General features: G+C 43.0%; 1 protein-coding gene across 4 annotated transcripts in view; it reads right to left on the bottom strand.

Moving 5' to 3' along the window:
- Nucleotides 1-18193, bottom strand: part of LOC122518074 (DNA-binding protein D-ETS-3-like) — a 30913-nt gene extending 12720 nt beyond the window's left edge. For 3 of the 4 annotated variants that reach the window (XM_043636759.1, XM_043636758.1, XM_043636756.1), the window contains exons 1-2: nucleotides 16138-16559; nucleotides 15440-15831 (exon numbers count right to left, since the gene is read on the bottom strand). In XM_043636759.1, the coding sequence (XP_043492694.1) occupies nucleotides 15440-15818 (379 nt within the window). In that variant the 5' untranslated portion in view covers nucleotides 15819-15831; nucleotides 16138-16559. Of the gene's footprint in view, nucleotides 1-15439; nucleotides 15832-16137; nucleotides 16560-17870 lie in introns of those variants that run through there. The other variant, XM_043636757.1, reaches the window with a different exon arrangement.
- Nucleotides 18194-19839: the final 1646 nt, after the last annotated feature.

Below are 19839 nucleotides of genomic sequence, written 5' to 3' on the forward strand. Positions count from 1 at the left end.
ATTCACATTTGTCGCTGAATTATAATGTTTAAGATTGTAGCATTTAGAATGGAAAATTTTGTCTGCGCGTTTAGAATGTGTTATAGATGATTTCAATGAAAATTATATTAGAAGACATCGTAAGTTGATACGAAAAAAATAAGCTTACTGTGCTTCATTTAGTTGTCTTGTTTTTTTTTTCTTTTTATGAAAAAAATGGGTTCGAAGATAAATTCAAGGGGAAACGAATTTTCACGACTTTTGATGCAGTCTCGAGCGCCGGCGGTCTGTTTACAGACAGATATATTTTCATTTGGCAGTTATTGGCACGAGGGTGGCCAGCATGTGTACATACGCTACGGCAGTATGTCAAGCTGTAGCAGAAGCTTGGTCTTTCTAAGGCAAACAACGACTTAGTCGTGAACGTTGAATCGACCTTTTGCTTCTTACTTTCTTGTCTCCCTTCGTTTGGTCTAAGGGTGTACAGTCCATTAATAAAGCCTCGAGTTTCATGTTTCCGAAGACATTAAAATCGATCAACGTAAAACGTGATGTAATCTCTGACACATCAAATATCTAGGTAGTATTATCATCGTGTGCAACGTATATGCTGCGATTTTCTTTTTATTGCCAGACTACTATAGATCACCTAGGTCAAGGTTGCCAACGCGAGTTAAAAAAGTGTATGGCTAATGTAATCAACGGAATTATTTTGGGATCTGCAATCGCGAATAAGTATCTAGGTTTAAACAGAAGTTTTTAAGGTATCGATATTTTTGTAGATGTGAATTTGATTAATAACCAAGAAATTTGGACGACTGTTAGAATACATCTTTTTAAAAATATATCTATAACAAGTACAATATTTATACAATTGTTGAATGCAACAAGACCCAACGAATGCTACTCGACCTGATCTCGATCCACGCGTAATCAGCTGATCGTCTTCCAACGAATAACGATGAATATCTACGACGAAATGACGATATTCTAATGTCACAAATATATCCGACGTACCGGCAAAAAGCATGGAGAGGTTGGTGAAAGCTGTTGTACGTGGTAGTTCCGCGGTGGTGGTACCAGTGCTTTTGAGGTCCAGCATCGCGCGGTTTGCCACCGACGCGGCAGGTAGCCTCGAGTTTTGGCCCCCCCTCCGTTGATGGGCCTGATCCCTCGGTTAATAACGCGTTAACACTGTTGTCCTTGATAATCACTGGATCCCAACACGACTCGTCGATCATATCACAAGAGGGATTGCTTGCTCTAACTCGTTTAAGATCGAACGAGAACGTCACGAGAATTAGCCAATTTCAAATGGATTATTGTTGTCGTTGTCGGATGATACGCGAAAATATAAATAAATGATTGGACGATAAAGGTGCCGATCATCTTGTCTACCCGCTCCGAGTAACACTGCTGATTTTCTAGTCTCCGAAGAGTACAAGTTCGAAAACGACGACGTGCCTATACGCCGAACCCGCCCTCCGTCACGATGCCACTCGGGGGTTGGCTCGTAAACGCGACACTAGGGGCGGTCTCTATCCAAGGATTGACACCCCCGTGCAAGATGGGGGTGAAAGGACGCTTGCGCCCTGCACCTTTCTTTTCTATCTCTCTCTTTCTCTCGGTAGAGTAAACCGATATCGCAATTCTAGTACTTCTTGCCTACGGTGCCGACGGCGAAAGCTGACGACTGACTCCTCGAGTCGGACCTTGACCGGATACCTCTTCTCTTACTCTTACCTTCCTTCTTCTTCTTCTTCTTCTTCTTCTACCTAAGCTTTAGCCCGACCACTCTTCATTCTTATCAACATTCTTATCGGTCTCATACCACTCTCCCGGTACGATTATCGGTTCACCGTTTTCCCTTCCACTCGAAAAGAACTCGACATTTTCTATGTCTTACCGAATCCCCAACATTGCTAGACTCGTCGACGAGAGATGAGTCGAGTAGTTTAAAGTGTGTGTTCAATATTATCAACTCTATCTCATTTCTATGTAATGTACAATATTTACTAATTCTTAGATTACATAGAATTAATTTCAATTGCACGTGGATTTGTAATATTAATTATTCAAGTTAGCAGAATACAAACGTTAAATACCGAGTATCTTTCATATTTTATTTAATTGGATAGCCCGTAACTAGTTATTACGAATGACCCTAAAAGAAACGCGTAACTAAACAATACAAATCGTTAATGGAGCATTCCTAGAAACGATACGAATTGAAATATCGTTTTCAAGCACGTCGATGAACGGGAACGGGCTGGAAGTGGCCTTTCCGAACGTTCACTAACACACCGAGCTAACACTTAGCAGCGAGTAACTGTGATTCATACTACCGGGATATTCTGGACGTTCGACGTTAGGTAAGGCCGTTTAACCGTGACGTGGGAGTTGGTGTTGGTTCTGTTATACCGAACCGAGTGGAACAGAGAGAGAGAGAGAAAGAGAAAGAGAGAAGGCCCTTTCTTCCCCCCTTTCACCACCATAACCGATAGAAACGGCACGCGCACGACACGCGACCGCGTACAGCCAGCGGCGCATTTAACGCGCGATCGCTCTCGAGTGTCCGCGTGTACGTTCCTGGGGGATGCCAAGGGGGTTAAAGTGCGCCTGCGAAGGGAGAAAGCCGATGGTGCTACTTTTCTGCGATACTTACCACCCCGCACCACCCCGTACCCCCCGTACCCCCGATCCCTTTACCCGGCTTTCACCACCCTCACCCCGTCGTACCTCTATAGTGTACTTTAAGTTGCCTGTTGGAGAAGAATTGGCAAACTCCAGATAGAGAGTTCGAGTGGATAATACCAGGTAGAAGTATGAATAGATATTGCCTCAAGTTTATCTATTATATACATCTATTTTTTAACTATTCTACTACCTTTCCAATCGTTGAATGAGAAAAATGGAACTTTAACATATCGGACATTTTCTAAGTTGAACGAAATATCATAAATGTAACATCGTCAAATTGGGAAAGATTTCTTTAGGAGAATTTTTCATCCAAGTGGCAGAGTTACACTTGGATAATAATACGAAAGTTAGATAAGTTCGAACATGCAACGTGTTCTTTTTTTTCATTTCCCCATACTTTGCGGATAAAAGTTTAACTTAAAAAAGAGAAAAAGAAGAAAGAACACCCACGTGGAAAGGATCTTTTAGGATACACAGGATCGTATGTATATATATATATATAGGTATATATACATACGTGTACATACACTCCCGGTGATTTTCCGTGAGTGCATGTATCTTGAGATACTGGCGTAGTGGTATTAATGACCAGCCAACGTTTCTCTTCGGTATAGCTCGTTCGCTTGGTCGTACACGGGCTGTTAGTGCGGGGGCGCGGAATATCATTGTACGCCATGAGACATGACAGGGCGGCTATTGTAACGCGAGACGCATAGCTGCGAGAAGGGAATAGAAGAGAAGAGAAGAGAAGAGAAGAGAGTTGCGAGGGAGCTCGAACCAACCAACTCCCACCCCCTCCCCCCAAGAGCCTGTCGAAGCATCGAGCTACCTCAAACTACCCCTTGCTCCTTTCATCCCCTAGCCCCTTTCCTTCCTTCCAACAACCACCACCACCTCCTCCTCCTTCTCCTCGTCCTCCCTTTCTCCTCAGCATTCGTTTCCCTCGTTTCTCGTTCCCTGCACGCTGTAACACGATAAGAACCGTGTCACTTTGTTGCGTTTGTGGGGGAGATCTGCTTAAGTGTACGATGATACATATCTCCAACGGCTACCAGATAATTCTTCGTATTCAATTTGTACAATATGCTTGGGATCCCTGCTTTTGGACCCGATGGCATCGCGCCTATCCACGCACCGGCAACTTTCAAACCATCGAGCAACCGGCTAACCAACCAACCAACCAACACTATCAATCTAACGTTGTGTTAGTTAGTAAGTGATATTCCTATCTGAAAATATGTTTGTCTCTTTTTTTACTACCTCTCTATCATTCCAAGCAAACAGGCAACCAGCCAGCTAGCCACCTAGAGAGCCGCAAATAGAATTTAAGAACCAGCGACTCTTTGCATAGCATTTTAAAGAAGAACACACTTGTGAACACGTTCTACTGGCATGTTTGTCGAACTGCACGCGGCATCGATACAAAGACTTCCGTTTACATTAAATGAATTCAACACAACAACCACCCACCCCCGTCATCTTTCGATTCGTCATCCTTTCGGTCGAATAAGTTTGAATATTTTATATTTGTAAATTTTCTTTTCATTCTCTTTAGTTTGGTAAGAAAATTAGTATTCCGGATTATATCGTGAAGTGATCGTGAATTTTTTTAACTCCGATCTAATATTGACAATTCTAACAACAAGAGGAAATCTTTGTAAAATCTGATGTTCGGTTTCTTTGATAGAATTATAAGAAAAGGTATTTGGAAAAGATAAAAAGCTGTAACATAAGAGAGAAATGCGTAAGAGAAATCGGCTTAAGAGGGAAGAAGGGTGATAGCTGTAGAAGCAAAAGCCATTAATTACGTTACGGAAGAATGCAGTCGTTGGTTCAAACAAAGGACCTCGTGTACATCCCCTAAAGTTCACAATGCGTACATGTCGTTCGTCTACGCTTCATATATCCAGCCTAATTATCTTGAATTTGCATATCTCCAGTCTCGGTGAAGCAAACGACTTGGAGCCTTTGTTGCCATCACTGGGACATCATTCGCTTTATGATTCTCCTTACAACCAAACTCCAAACTTCGATTTCTCTGTTATATATTGTAAAAATCATGAGATAATATCGAGAATAGTTCGGAAAAGTTTTCTATCATTTATTAAACGAGTTCGTTACGATCAACGAATGGATTTTCAAATCGCGGATAAATCATTTTCGTTGGTATTTTACGCATACTTTCGGCGTAAAACTTGTTTATCGTTATGGGACTAATCGCATTCGCGTCTCGGCGACAAATTTAATAAGAAATTTTCATCGTAGGAAGAGAAATAAACGGGGAGATGATGAGTAAATGAAAATGGATAAGCTAGAACGAAATATTAGACAGATGGATAGATAGATAGAGGGAGAAATAAAAAAGAAAGAAAGTAAATATAAAAAGGGAAATAATAAAGAAAGAAAGAAAGAAAGAAAGAAAGAAAGAAAAGTCCTCAGGATTCGGCTTAAAAAATAATCACCGAGCAGGAATTTTAGTCTCGAGAGGCAACTACAAAATTCTGTCTCGGCATGTTGCTGCGTCGCTGAAGCGAGCAACGAAGAAGAGACAACGATAAGCGAAGTAGTGAAAAGAGACGAGCAGAGAGAGAGAGAGCAGAGGCATCCGCGCGCTCATTTCCGTTTTGAGGCCGTCGAGGGGGATGAAAGGTGGGGGATGGGGCGCTAACTCGCGAGATATTAATTCCGTGTTAGCGCTAGGAGGGTTGCACGGGGTGAAAACTACGTGCCGAAGGGGGAGACCACCCCAGCCCACCCCCCGTGCGCTCTGCCGTTTTCCTCCTCGCCCCTTTCTCTCCTCTCCTATCAGCTCTCGTCCTCTTGCAACCCCCCAGCCCCCGAGAACGTCCCTTGCCGCGCCAAGCCGCGCACCTACTCGCAGCGCAACCCCAACGTAGGAATGGGAGGCGTTACAAATCAGAGATTAGCCATAGTTAACTCGACTTGCGCAGTCAAACAGTTAATCAATAAACGATTATTTACATCGTGTGCCCGCAGCCGGTCGACGCGCGTTAATGCACATTGACCGGACATATTTCGTAGCTGCGTGTGTTACGTAGCACACGGAAAATGGACAGCGTATGCTCGGTAACTGGGACAACGACGAATTTTCCTATAGTACCAAGTAGTAACCAAATTCAGGGATTTATACGTAAAACAATGGGGATAGATCTTTCGTTATCGATGAATTCTATACACTCTCTCTCTCTCTCTCTCTTTCTCTCTCCTTCTTTCTTTTTCTAACTTCGCATATATTCGGATCAATCTTTTTTGAAGTAACAGCTAGCATACGTTATCAAGTGTGGTATTAAAAGTATGGAAGAATGTCAGGAATAGTAGGATTAGAAAGATGGATCTATTACGGAGAAGATTTGTGGTCCATCTATGATCGAGGGAAACCGTCTACCATCGGATGTAGAACTCTGGTGGGAAGAAGGGGTGTGGGTGTCTTAGGAATAGGTCGAAGAAAAGAGTCACATGTCGAGTGGTGGTATGGTTATGGCGTATGGTAACAAACTGAGAGATACCGTCAAGGTATGAGGAGGAGGTGGCGGTGGTGGTGGTGGGTGGTCGGGGAAGAATCGGTGGTCGGAGGCAGAGGTAGCTGGATGACTGGCGGCGGAAGCGTCGTCATGGCGACGCATCGATCAGCCGCCGCCACGCGAATCGAGCCGGGCCGAGGCCACATCGCATACTGGCTTACCGCATTGTAAGACACACGCGACTAACACGTTATACACGCATCTAGTCGCCACCTCTCCTATGCACCTATACACGAGCATATACTTTCATCCCTACACGCATACGTTGCACTTTCCCACGACCCTACCGTCATCTTAATTCGCGAAGGCGTTGCGTTCCCTCGAGGTGCGCCCAAGAGGGCCTTCTTTTCCTCGCTTTTTTTCTTTACCTCTTCTCGGCCAACCGACTTACGTTCCACTTTGATCGTCAGAGGGGCTAAAAAACAGTTCTTTTCCCTTGACTCTAAGATGTCCCCTGACTCCTACGAGATTCTTTATGATACTTGATATGATTGACTCTTTTCACACCTCTCCCATTGTTTCCACATACCCGTGCACGTACATATGTTCTAACAAACACGTTTCTAGTAGTTCGTTTTACATTCGTTTATTCGAACGTAAAAAGTAAGAGCATTTGATCGATGATATCCTGTAACATTTCCCGTTCATCGATATTGATTCGGTTGGGATGATATTACGAGTAAGATCGTATACTCGAACAATCTTGTATCGAAGGATCGATCGAGAATCGAAGAAAAACAAAGTTTGATCATCGAAAGTGTCTTGTCCTAGGGTAAAAGTGAAAGCCGACCGAAGTCCTTCCTACAAGAGTGCAATTCATCGGAAGAACTTGGATATTTAGGATCATCGGAAAATCCGATGAGGATACATAGTTGAAGAGTATAACGTCAACTTGCTTTCGCGTTCGACTGCCATAGTTCGGTAACTTCCGGTGGGCAGCAATGGGTGTTACGTCGTATAGCGGCTGTCCGTGGTCGATCGATTCTGGTGGAGGTGATAGTAGTAGAAGTAGTCGACGTTTCAACCCGCTGCTATACCCTAGCCTTCCAGTCCTCAGCTTCAGCTTCAGCTGAATACCACTGATTGTCCTCCACTCGCTCCCTCTCGCTATCTCGCTCACTCTTTCTTTCTTTCTCATGCTCCCTACACTTTCTTCTCTCCTTCTATCCCTTTTCTATCACCGTCTCTCTCTCTCTTTCTCTCTCTTCAGTACGTTTCCTTTTCGCTATCTATCTCTTTCCCACGCCAAGGTACTCTCTTGCTTCCTTGATCATTGATACGATTTGATTTTTTGTTTTTTTTTTTCTTTCGTAATTTGTCCCATAAATTTCCTGTCTAATAATCATCGTCGAAAAATAAAGAGAAATGATTACTCGCATCCAGAATAAAAGAAAATTATTGCGACAATCTTTAACGATATACTTTTTCGTTAAATTATTCGCATTCATTTTCTATTTAATATTGCAAATAACGAATGAAAAGAAGATTAGATTAATCGATAATTTAGAATTCTAGTACTCCTCTTTGGGAAAGGAAAATATTTTCGAGTGCATCTATCGAGAGATGGACAAGTTCGAAAAATTTTTCTTTTTCTTTTCTATAAATTATCAAAGTTTTATGGAAAATTAAATTTTGTTACAGGATCATATGACGTCCGAAGAGGTGGCAAACAAAATCGTGCTACTTCCTTGTACATTGCTGTCATAGTTGTTTAATTTAAGAACAACATATTACGTTTTTTAGCTTACTTTTGATCAAACTTATACATTAATGAAATGTAAAAGAATTTCCTACTGTACGAGCTTGAAATTAATAAAATATACTTTCATTTCTATCGTATCAAAACAATTCTTGAATCAAAAATTTAAACATGTCAGCAGAAAAAATTTCAGAATAGTGCAACGTCGAGGTAAGTTATCTTGTTATCCAGCTTTAAGCATAAATACAAGTTCCAAAACTAGCAAATCGAGAAAGCTCGGTGGTTCAGTGCGTAGAGCACCTGTCTTGGGACCGGAAAGTCGTGGGACTCAGACCCCCCGGTCTTAAAATTTATTTTATTTAAATTTTGAAACAGGATGACGTCACGATGAGGTCTCAGGGACGGGTGAGAGGGTGACCACGAGTTGACGGCCACCCCCTACCCGGTATTATTCGTACACGATCTATGTACGAAAAGGGGGTAAAACTTGTATTATTCGAATGTTTATTTTTTTGCTAAAAAATAAAGATATTTAAAAAGTCGAAAAGTATGAGATTTAAAAAACATAAAGAAGGATCGCGCGTGCCACTTTCTCGCACATCATGCGATCCTGTAACGAAATTTAATTTTCCATAGAACTTTGATCATTTATAGAACAACAAATTTTTCGTCTTTTTCGAAATAGTATCCAACATTGGATGCAAGGGTGACCGATGAAATTTTCGTATTCCCAAGAGTATTTTACGATCCTTGTACTTTTTCTCTTCGTTCTCTCTTTAATCCATTGCATGTTTTATAATTATTTATGAAAAAATTAACATCGATTGTATGATATTACGAGTAGGATCGAATCCTCGAACAATCCTATTATTCAGAAGGATCGATTAAGAATCGAAGAAAAGCAAAGTTTGATCATCGAAAGTGTCCTGTCCTTCGGCAAAAGTGAAAGCCGACTGAAGTCCTTCCTACAAGAGAGCAATTCATCGGAAGAACTTGGATATTTAGGATCATCGGAAAATCCGATGAGGATACATAGTTGAAGAGTATAACGTCAACTTGCTTTCGTTCGACTGCCATAGTTCGGTAACTTCCGGTGGGCAGCAACGGGTGTTACGTCGTATAGCGGCTGTCCGTGGTCGATCGATTCTGGTGGAGGTGATAGTAGTAGAAGTAGTCGACGTCCCAACCCGCTGCTATACCCTAGCCTTCCAGTCCTCAGCTTCAGCTGAATACCACTGATTGTCCTCCACTCGCTCCCTCTCGCTATCTCGCTTACTCTTTCTTTCTTTCTCATGCTCCCTACACTTTCTTCTCTCCTTCTATCCCTTTTCTATCACCGTCTCTCTCTCTCTCTCTCTTCAGTACGTTTCCTTTCCTCTAGCCATCTCTTTCCTACAGTTAGGTATTCTCTCGCTTCCTCTCATAACGGAACCCCAACCTTGCTTCCTCTACTCCTAAACCACCCTTCTCCTCCTCCCCCTCCTCCTCCTCCTGCTCCTCCTCCTCCTCTTCCTCGTCGTCGTCGTTCTCCTCGCTCGTTCACTCCACTCCACCACCCGAAAGCCACCCCGTGGCACCCTATCCTCGCTGCTGGTGCCGTGCTACTCCTACCCACTCCACGATAATGATGGCAATCAGACCCTCAGAAAGGATTTCAGGAAATTCTCTCGCCTTTTTGTCGGCGGCCGGGGCGGCGGCGAACGCCACAAACACCGGTCGCACCGTCCTAGTCATGATCACAGTCCTCGATCGTCGTCTCATCCTCTTATTCTTCTTCGGCATCGAACGCGTACTCGTCTCAACGATGATTATCGGCTAAACGTCGCTACACTCATAGTTTCACCGTCCAATACCCATTCTCATCTCTCTTCTACGAATCTTGTATTCATTTATGCGAACAAATTCTTTTTAAGATATTTGATAATTTTTCCTAAACCCCAAATATATATGTTTTTACGTTACTCCTCTATTTTCACTTTGATCGATATCAAATGTTTCAACTATTTTCTCAAATCTATAATAGAAATTTGTAAATGTTCGATTATATGTTGCATAAATTGGATTATTCTCGAATCCACGAATATAATTCAACTAGACCTAGTTAATCATTTTAACACTGAACGAAATAATCAATGAATATCGGCTTACAAAGTATGGTTAGTCGCGTAGCCGGATAAAATAACGTAGGTTTGTCCGGCGGTCGTGATTTGTTGGCAGTTAAATTAATTCATAGAATAAAAAAGGAGAAAAGGGCCCCTTGGGTTTGGTTTTATTGCGATTAAAGACGAGAGACGAAGGAGTGCCGAAGGGTAGACAGTGATACATAGAAAACTGTCGAGTAGTGCTATGTGTCGTTCACGCTGCGTTGCACGCCGACAATATTGACTAGGAGCTAAGAAACGAGCGAAAAAAGGGGGCTGCGAGTTTTCCCTTTCGATGCTCACTCCCCAGTCACTCCTTCATCGACGGTACATTAAGCACACATGATAATGCATGATTAACTGGCTAATGACTTTTCTCTCTTCCTTCTTTCTTCGACATTTATGCAGCATCATCGGCATTGGCTGCTGCTGTTACTGCTACTACTTGTCTACTAACTTTCAGACCCTTCAACTATGAGCGATCATTCAACAGGCCATTGTCATGTCCGATCGTTAACTAGTCGATTGATTCGACTCGACTAATTTTTCTTACATCCTTTTCGAACTTTTGTACAATATTCGAGAGACTCTAACGTTCATCAATATTTAACTTTAATTATATCGTACATTTTTATCAATTTCAATTATCGCATGAAAGCAAAAACCTTTTTGTTTGTCTTCGATAGAAAAGTAATTAAAAGGTAGCGCATATAAATATTTTTACGAATGATTTCGATCAATACGACGAAACTTGATAAGCATTGCAATTAAATAACACGACAATTCTAATCCAAATTATTTAAAAGAATATGATATCAATTTCGGATTACGAGAACGCAGAAGAGACATCTGTCGTCTCGGTCTATAACTATTTTAAGGGTAGTTAGAAGACAGTGCCATCTACCGTAAGATTCCCAAAGCACGATGGAACTTTCTTCCGTACGCTTCGGCAAGTAGACTTCGATATTGATTCGTACCACTTGCCGAAGGATTACAGTGGAGGAAAATTGTTACGAACGCGAACGACGTATCCACGGTAGTCTCGTTGGAGTCTTCCTAACCGATAATCGTTCGAATTCTCTACGTTGTTCAACTATGATAACAACGATCAAATCATAAATATGATAATAGCTGAAGTATTTGAATTTCCAATCCGGTTCCAATTTCGCGCAAATCTTTGGCCGAACTTTTGGCAAAAGGTAGAGACCCGACTTATCCAATTGGTTCATCCTACGAATTACGTTATTCATTTTAATTGGGAAATATGAACCAATAGTAAATCAGACCTAAAACCTATTCCATAAAAGTCCGAGCAAAGAAAAGAAAAAGAAAGAAGAAGAGATTTACTGACTCACGAGGAAAAAAGTGATCGGCACGCGTTAGTTTGATTGTCGAAATCATGCGAACGATTCAGGGAAAGAACGGAAAGGTTCGGGCGCGTAAAGGGGTGGGCAGGATCGCGTGCAGGATCAAGAATAAACGTAAGGGTGGGCCCTAAACGAGATTCCCGTTTCTATTTCGCTCGCACTTTCGCGAGTTTACGTCGAGTCATGATCTCCTTTCCTTTTTTCTACGACGTGAATGCCACCAGCACGATTACGAGCACTACCCACCACTACCACCACCATAGACGTGTAGTCATCGTAGTAGTTGTGGTGTTACCTACTCCCGTGGCAGTTAGCACTTAACGAGGCTATTTCACGACGTCAACTGGGTGGGCCATAGGTCGCGCGAGGATGAATAATGATTCGGCCTTAGGGGGTTGATAGAGGCGAGTTGTCGAGTAAAGCTGAGAAGAGAAGGGACGTTAAGGAAAAAAAAAGAAGACGAAAAAGAACGCTGCTGTAAGGAGATCGAAAAAGAAGAAGAAGAAAAAAAAATAGAGAGAGGGGGAGGAGATAAAGGTGGGGGATGAGAAGAAGCTCCTTCAGGGTTCTTTTATCATTCCAACTTTAACTTGTTAAAATAGGTTCGCTATAGGCGATAAGGAAGATCAAGCGGATAAGAAGGGATAAGGGAAGGAGGGGAAAGTCGAGGAGGAGGAGGAGGAGGAGGAGAGTGAGTTAAGGTTGTGGCGAAGGCAAAGGCAGCGATAGGAGCAACAGAAAACGACGTCGTGCTTCTTCGAGCGCTCGTGGCGCTGCCGCCTTTGTTGCGAAGCGCAATAATTGCGCGCGAGGGTGACTCGCTATGGGAAGAGAGAAGGGAAAAGAGCAAGAAAGAAAGATAGAGAGAGAGAGAGAGAGAGAGAGATAGAGAGAGAACAGGGTAGCAGAGCACGCGCCGGAACCGGAACCGAGAGTCGTGTGTCCCCGCCATTCCCGGCCGGAACTATCATGATTAGTCACGGGGCCTGCAGCGAGTTGTACGAGAGAAATGCGAGTAGAAAGACATAAACCTGGCTTGCATACAGATCCGGATCGACCGAGCGCGGTCAAGCTGAACGCGTAGTATAGAGAATAGATAAAAGGGACCTCCTGGCGGCTCCTACGGCCGATACTAATCGTTTAAACTGCAACCGTGATCGAGATCGACGCGTTTCCAAGAAAAAATATTACGCGAAAATATTTTCAATATATAATAATAATAATCTCGTTGTTGCCACCCTCCCCCGTTGTTTCCTTTATTTTAATATATTCCTCCGACTTTTTATTTTCGTCTAGAAGAGACAGTCAGGATGTTCTGACCCTTAGTCACCCTTCGAACCGCGAAGAAGGAAGGGTGCCCCGTGGTCGTAAGTAACTTGCTAGTAGCTAGCGGTCGAGGAGATTGTAATAGTAGTAGGAGGTATTGCTGGTGGAGGTGCTTAACGGAAACGAAGGGACGAAAGGCGCAAAGACTGCTGAACGGTTACGGGGCAAAAGGGAAAAAGCAGTCTGAAAAGGGTCCAAAAGAACAGACCTCCTAGGGACCAGCTCGAAGGGTGACCGACACCCGTAACCACCCCCCCTCCTCCCCATCCTCCTTCGTTCAGACCGACTTACTCTTCTAACTTACCCTTAACTGTACCCCCTTGCTTGGCCTATCCCTTCGGGTTAACCGATACCGACAATTATCAACGCGTTTCGGTCACTCTCTGATACGCCCTCTTACTCGACAATACTCCTATATAATTCGCGTCTACGCGCAAGAAGAATCATCCTAGATGAGTTTAAGAGGAAAAGTGAACGAACAAAAAGAAAAGAAAGAACAAAAGGATTCGGTTCGCCACTTCGACGAACTTCTCGTTCGTTCGTACGTTCGTTCCGTGCAATTAAAGAACGCGATTAAATGGTAAGTATCACGACACCTCTTTTTATCCTCCCTCTTTGTTTTAACCTGCCACCGTAAGCGAGATTCTTCGTACGCGTTGAAACATAGATATACTCGTAGATTTTTAGACGTTGAAAAGGTTAACCCATGTTTACGAACAAACACGTTCCCCACGCACGCGTATCGCCGCAACTCGGCAAACATTCAATTAGCAAGGCAAACAATGCGATACGACAGAATGGAAGGATGACAAAGTTTACAAAAAGTTTACAAAGTTTATAAAAAAAGTCATAAATTCTATAATGGTCGCGAAATATTATCCTGGAGTAAGTAAAAGATACGATTCGACTTAAAATCCAAGCTTAAATCCGACACATCCCTTGAAAAAGGGCTATGCACTCTCTCTCTCCCCCCCTCTCTCTCCCTCGAAGCAGAGAGAGAGAGAGAGAGAGTAGAAGCAGAGAGGTACGCGGTGATCGCGGATGGTCGCATCAGGAGAAGAGGGAAAGAGGGATGCTGGGATGTCGAGGGGAACATCCGGAATCCCGGAGGGTGCCGGTTCGTGGGGCGGTCGGTCGTCATGGATACGTTCCCGGCTAACCCCTAACCGCTCCACCCCTCGTCATCCACATTTTCGCAACTACGCCGCCATCATCGACCCACCATCTTGCTTCGACTCGACGTACTGAATTCGGATTTTACGTCAAAATTTTCAAACGACGTTTCTTATACTTCTTCTTTCTTCCTTCGAAGAAAAGGAAAGAAAAGGAAAGAAAAGTAAAAGGAATAGAGAATGGGAGGGAAAGTAACAAAAAAAAAAAGAAAAAGAAAGAAGAAGGAAGGTAAAAACTAAATGATCGATTACCGGGGGTGTAATCAACAAACGCAGCTATAATCCTCGAATTGCAAATATCGATAGGTTCCGAGAGAAAATTTCTAAACGGATACGTACGCGAATGGGTTACAACCGACGACCATCGAGGAAAATCGTAAAAGAGAATGGACATGTGTGGTGGTGGTGGTGGTGGTGGTGGAGGTGGGATGCTTTTAGAGGATGGACCGACCGGTTGCTGCACGAAACTGTCCAATCGTTCTTAAATTACGGAGGAACACGCAGGATATCGGAGAGACCGTAGGAAATAGTCGACGGTTCTCTCGCGTAACACACCGTATTGACCCCCTTCCTCCTCTCCTTCCGTGCCTTTTTTTTCTTTTTCTTTTTTATCTTCTCCTATCTATTTCCCTCTCTGTTTTTCTCTCGGCGAGCCAGTTTTACTTTCTCGCGGGGACGTGGGCCAACAGATAACGTGATTTACACGGGTCGGGTAATTAATGCTTCCCGCGACCGATGCTTTTTAAAATACAATCGGAAATCGGTGACGGCGAAAAGCAACAGTCAAACCCGGTGGACCGCACCGCTATCGCGCGCGATAAACACTGGCAAATTATTACATTCCGCGATTCTATTGCACTACTCTTATCTCGTCGTCTCTAAACTTTGGTAAGATCTATGATACGGAAACGTTCATTTTTCATTTTATCTTTCTCTCCCGTTACACTTTCCTTTTTCTTTCCTCTTCTGTTTTCTTACTTTATAATAATGCTAGTCGAGTAATAAGAAAAATAATTTGTCTGCAAATTTTATTTCTATCGCGAATTGATATACTAAGAAATTCGAGAAATTGCGTCAACTCGTCCTTATTTATTACGGCTGACCCATCTCTACTTTGAATATAAACGATGAAATGTATTCTGTTTCGTTAAATTATACAATGAGATTTCAAAAAAAAAAGAAAAAATAAGCCATTCAACGTATTTTAACATTGTAAAGAAATTGTATAGGCCAATTTGTGTATAGCATTCAAATCTAAATGGTACAAAATCTGTCTGGTTTAGCAAGATAATTGTATTAAAAAATCAGCTTACAAAAGTAGGAAATAAAAAACGTCGACAATTGTGTGTACAGCAAGGACAGAATAATATTTCACAATCGTTAATGGAACACAACTGGAGGCACGAGCAAAAAGGTAGAAAAAAGTTGCGTTCATAAGAGTTTTGTTAGGTAACGGGGGAGGGGAGGGCAGGTGGGGGTGGGGGAAAGATTGAAAGCATACGGAAGCACTCACCGGTGATGGAGGAGGCGGTCGGCGAAATGGCGGACGGGTTGGCACGCGGAGGTGGCGAAAAAGCTCCGGGAAGATAACCAGCACGATCGGCTAAGGCTTGTTTAGCCTGTTTGACACTTTCCTTAAGCCGTTGAAAGGTGCTGTCGCATGCTAGCCCACGATACGGCCAGTTTTCTTGTTTAACATTGGTCGCGGTTACCCCCGCGACCACCGCAGAGGCAGCAGCGGCCGCGGCCGCGGTCGTGGCTCCGGCCCCGACTCCGGTTCCGCTCCCGGATCCGGACCCAACCCCGACCCCGGCCCCGGCCGCACCTCCGCTCCCGGTGGTTCCCTTTAATTCGAGCGCACCTGCGTACGAACAGCTAGCGCTGTCGTACATCACCAAAGTGCCCCTGAAACACATTTCACCCAAAACTTTTTAACTCCTCAACTACTTCTATTTATATTCGTTAATATCGCGGAATCATTGCTTAGGATCGTTCTTTAACCGGTGGCCTTGATCCTCTCTTCTTTCTACTCCTCGTGCTTTTTTTTTTCTCTATTGTTTTTTTCATCGTCGATTATTTTGCTTTTCGCATTATAGATAGGAATAGAAGAGAAATGATTGCGTTTCGAGTGATATTTTAATTTAACGCGAGTTCAAGACCACCGTTTAAATAGTATTACTGTTAGGTATTTAATCACCGCCGACGGATTACCTTCGATTTCTCGGCAGATTGTCGCGAATGTTGCGACGCACGTATTTAATCCTACCGACTAACCGACATCGAAACGAACTAATTCAACACAATTAGCACTCAAAAATAAACTCGCTTCACCAAGAGAAGATATATAATGAATAATAACACTAACGTATATATATATATATCATCCTAATTCGCGCAAAGTCGTGGAAAAATCTCGATTGTTACACATCACCCGATCGACGCAACGTCGTTCTAACGATCATAATTGCGGGAAACGATAAAAAGATAATAAAACATAAAAAAGAAAACGCACGATTGCGGTGGTGGTGGTGGTATCGTTAACTCGTTCAAGTATAATAAAAACGTTTGGCTAAATTCCATGACTGTCGTTTGGATATAATTTACTCGAGTTTATTAAACGTCAACTTGCGGAAGGAAAAAAAAACATCGTACGCGTACGCGTATACTGAATGATCTATCGGATGGAAAATCAAAACGATGGGATAGATCGAACGGACGAAAATCAATCGACGAGTGAAGATTAGGATGAAAAAACAAAAAAAAAAAACAAAACGAAAGAAAAATAATAATGAAACGTTCGTATCCGAGTCCGGAGGATGCTGGTGCCGATATCAAGAAGAAGGTACTCCGGGCAGGTTGTCTCGCGCAACTGTGGCCGCGGCGGTCAGCAAATTGCTTGCTTCCGGGCCTCATTACATCACTCTGTTACTCTGTTAACGCTCGCCGGAAACCCCTCAGCCTACCTCGTCTAAACTCTCTCTCGCACGTACCTACACACACTATTTAAATGCAGTGTCGCGGTAAGGCTGATATAGACGCGCATTCGCATGCGAAAGAGGGAGAAACCTCGACTAACCGTGCGTGCATCTACGTTAACCGATAGTCGAGCAGTTCCCTTCGAACGAGGAGCCACTCTTATTCTTATTTCATTTTATTTATCATCCAAATTCTTCGAGTATCGAACTAAAAACGATTCGACGAACTCAACTGTCGGTACCAAATTTACCAATCGAAGTGAATACCACGTGCAACTTTTGTCGTTACCATTTTTTTTATTTATCGAAATATAATTATAATCAACGATCGATCAATCGGTTTTTTCCATTTGGTTAAAGTCAAATATTACTTTTTCCCCCCCCCCACAAGATTTCCGATTTAAACGCGTTTACTAATATAGTATACAAAGAAATCGGAATAATCTCGATATCGATTTAGATGCAACAACCGACATAGTTAGTTGACCCTTTCTTCGGATGACGCGTTATTTCTTTTTATTTTATTTTTTTTTTTCCTCGACAAAAATGATTTTTCTTCGACGAATGATACGACAAATTACGAGATGTAAGTGAGATGACAAATGTTGTCCGATTAAAATTAGTATTATTTCGAGACTCTTCGCGTGATTTCATTTCAAATGTAAAATATCGCGTATAAAAAGGAGAGGGCGGTTGTTAATCATTCCACGGAATGGAGAATCTTATTATATCTTATTATTAGTCAAAACGATAACGACGTATGTTTCTTTCATTGGCACGCTAAGAGATACCGCGCGTACTCGTACTCGCGTTTCCTGTACTCTGATTCAATTAGACCTTTCCGGTAATAGCGAACGTATCTCTGCGTCAGAGAAAGAGACCTCGAGAAAAATAGAGAGAGAGAGAGAGAGAGAGAACAGACCATTTACATATTATTTCGTTGAAAAATGATAAATGAAAAATTCTCACCGTCAACGCGGGGTTCCGCGCGTTATCTTATCCAGTACTGTCGAATCCAGGACTATATTTAAGTTGGATAAACGTCCGCGAACACTTCCTCTTAAAGTCAAGTAACGTCGTTGAAAGTATGCCGAACTCGAACAAAGTTAACTTAATCGTCGTAGTCGTCGTAGTCGTAGTCGTAGTCGTCGTCGTCGTCGTCGTTGTCGAGAATCACGAACCACTGATCGCGAGAACACAACAAACACGAGAGTTGTTAGAAAGAGCAAGAAGGGGTTATATTATCAAGTCCGAGAGAGTAAAAGGGTTTAGCACGCGAGATCGATGAAAGGGAAACGCGAGTACAGTTTAACATCGAGAAATAAGACTTACGATTGACACAACGGCGTATTCGATGTTATAACAGAGGGTAGGAAAGAAAATCAGGTGCGTTCGTTAATACACACGCGTACACACGGCGGAGCGGGGTAGAGAAACGTTTGAAAGAGAAAAAATAACACATTTATTTTCGCAAACGAGTATCGCGCGAGTTGATTTCTCGCGTGCATGGACGGAGTTTCGAGTTTCGTGTTGAAAGAGAGAGAGAGAGAGAGATAAAGGAAAACACGAGGTAATCTCGATACGAGAAAGACAACGGGGAACGTTTGCCGAATGGGCTTTTGCGGAGAACCTTGTGGACCACCGGTTACGGTGGACTTGGCCAGAGACGCGGACGCACGCATTCGGCACCGTCGTTATCACTCGCGGTCCGACGATTGGCTGTATCGGAGCCTGCGCCGGGACGCCCTCTCCTCCCTCCGCCCCGGAGGGATATCACACACAGAGGGGAGGACTCGCCGAACCCTTCTTCGCCCCTCTAACCCTCCGCGACTTCTCTCCCACCCTTTTGCCCAACTCCGATACAGCTCCTTAGAGGCGGGATCATCCACCTCCCTTTTCTCTCGATAGGGGTAACAGGCTGACGGATAGAAAGAGAAGAAAACTTTCCTCTCGACCTTTGGATTAAACCCTTGCTATACTATCAAGGATTTCGGATTTTTACTCTATTGTTATTTTCTATTTTTTTCTTTCTTTTTCTTTATCTTATCGCTTAAACATAATTAATACAGCGTCGATGTTTCCCTAATGCGATTAATTCGAATCCGCGTTAGGAGAAATCAAAAATATAAATGAAACTAACAATTGCAGATGATCTTAAATTTGCGTCTAAAAATTGAGAGAGAGAACGTTCCTTTTGATTAATATAATTCATACATACGTATACCGTTAAAATAAATCTCGATCTTAATCTATATATTTCTTTGTACAATGTTTTTGTCTGATCTTTTGATACAAGGTCGCGTATAAAATCTCGGTAGAGAAGCGAATAAACGATCTACGTATGTATGTCCGGGCATAGACGAAAATTATCTGATCCACGCATTGCAGTAACAAGGAGGGCGCGACACGAGCGACACGTGCCCGGTCTACGCTTTTCATAGATGCACTGGCAAACCCAACATGGGGCGGGTAGACGTGTCCACGCGATACGTTCGTTCGATACGTTCGCGCGATACGGTCCACGATAGACCACCACCACCACCACCACCACCACCATCACCACACCACCATGTATTTGTGTACGTGCGCGCGCGCGCGCGTGATACGTCCGTACGATAACACGATCTATCGTTATCGTCATCTTCGTTAACCAACAACAACGCGTGATCGACGTCGCGAATAGCGACATGATTTTCGACGCACCAATCGCCAGAGAAAAAACGATACGCGAGATATCTCGAGATACCACACCACCCACCCCCTCCTCCTCCTCCTATTCCCCTTTGACATTCGATACTCTTGGGAAAGACAAGAAAAAACGATTGATTTTTATTTTTCTTCCAATTGAAATTTAAAACAATTGTCTAAAGATCATCACCCACCCACCCCCGCACCCACCCATCTTACTTTTGGTAGCAACGATTCTATATATATATAC

The sequence above is a fragment of the Polistes fuscatus genome, unplaced genomic scaffold (genome assembly GCF_010416935.1).
Source record: "Polistes fuscatus isolate 324 unplaced genomic scaffold, CU_Pfus_HIC Scaffold23, whole genome shotgun sequence".
NCBI classification, from domain to species: domain Eukaryota; kingdom Metazoa; phylum Arthropoda; class Insecta; order Hymenoptera; family Vespidae; genus Polistes; species Polistes fuscatus.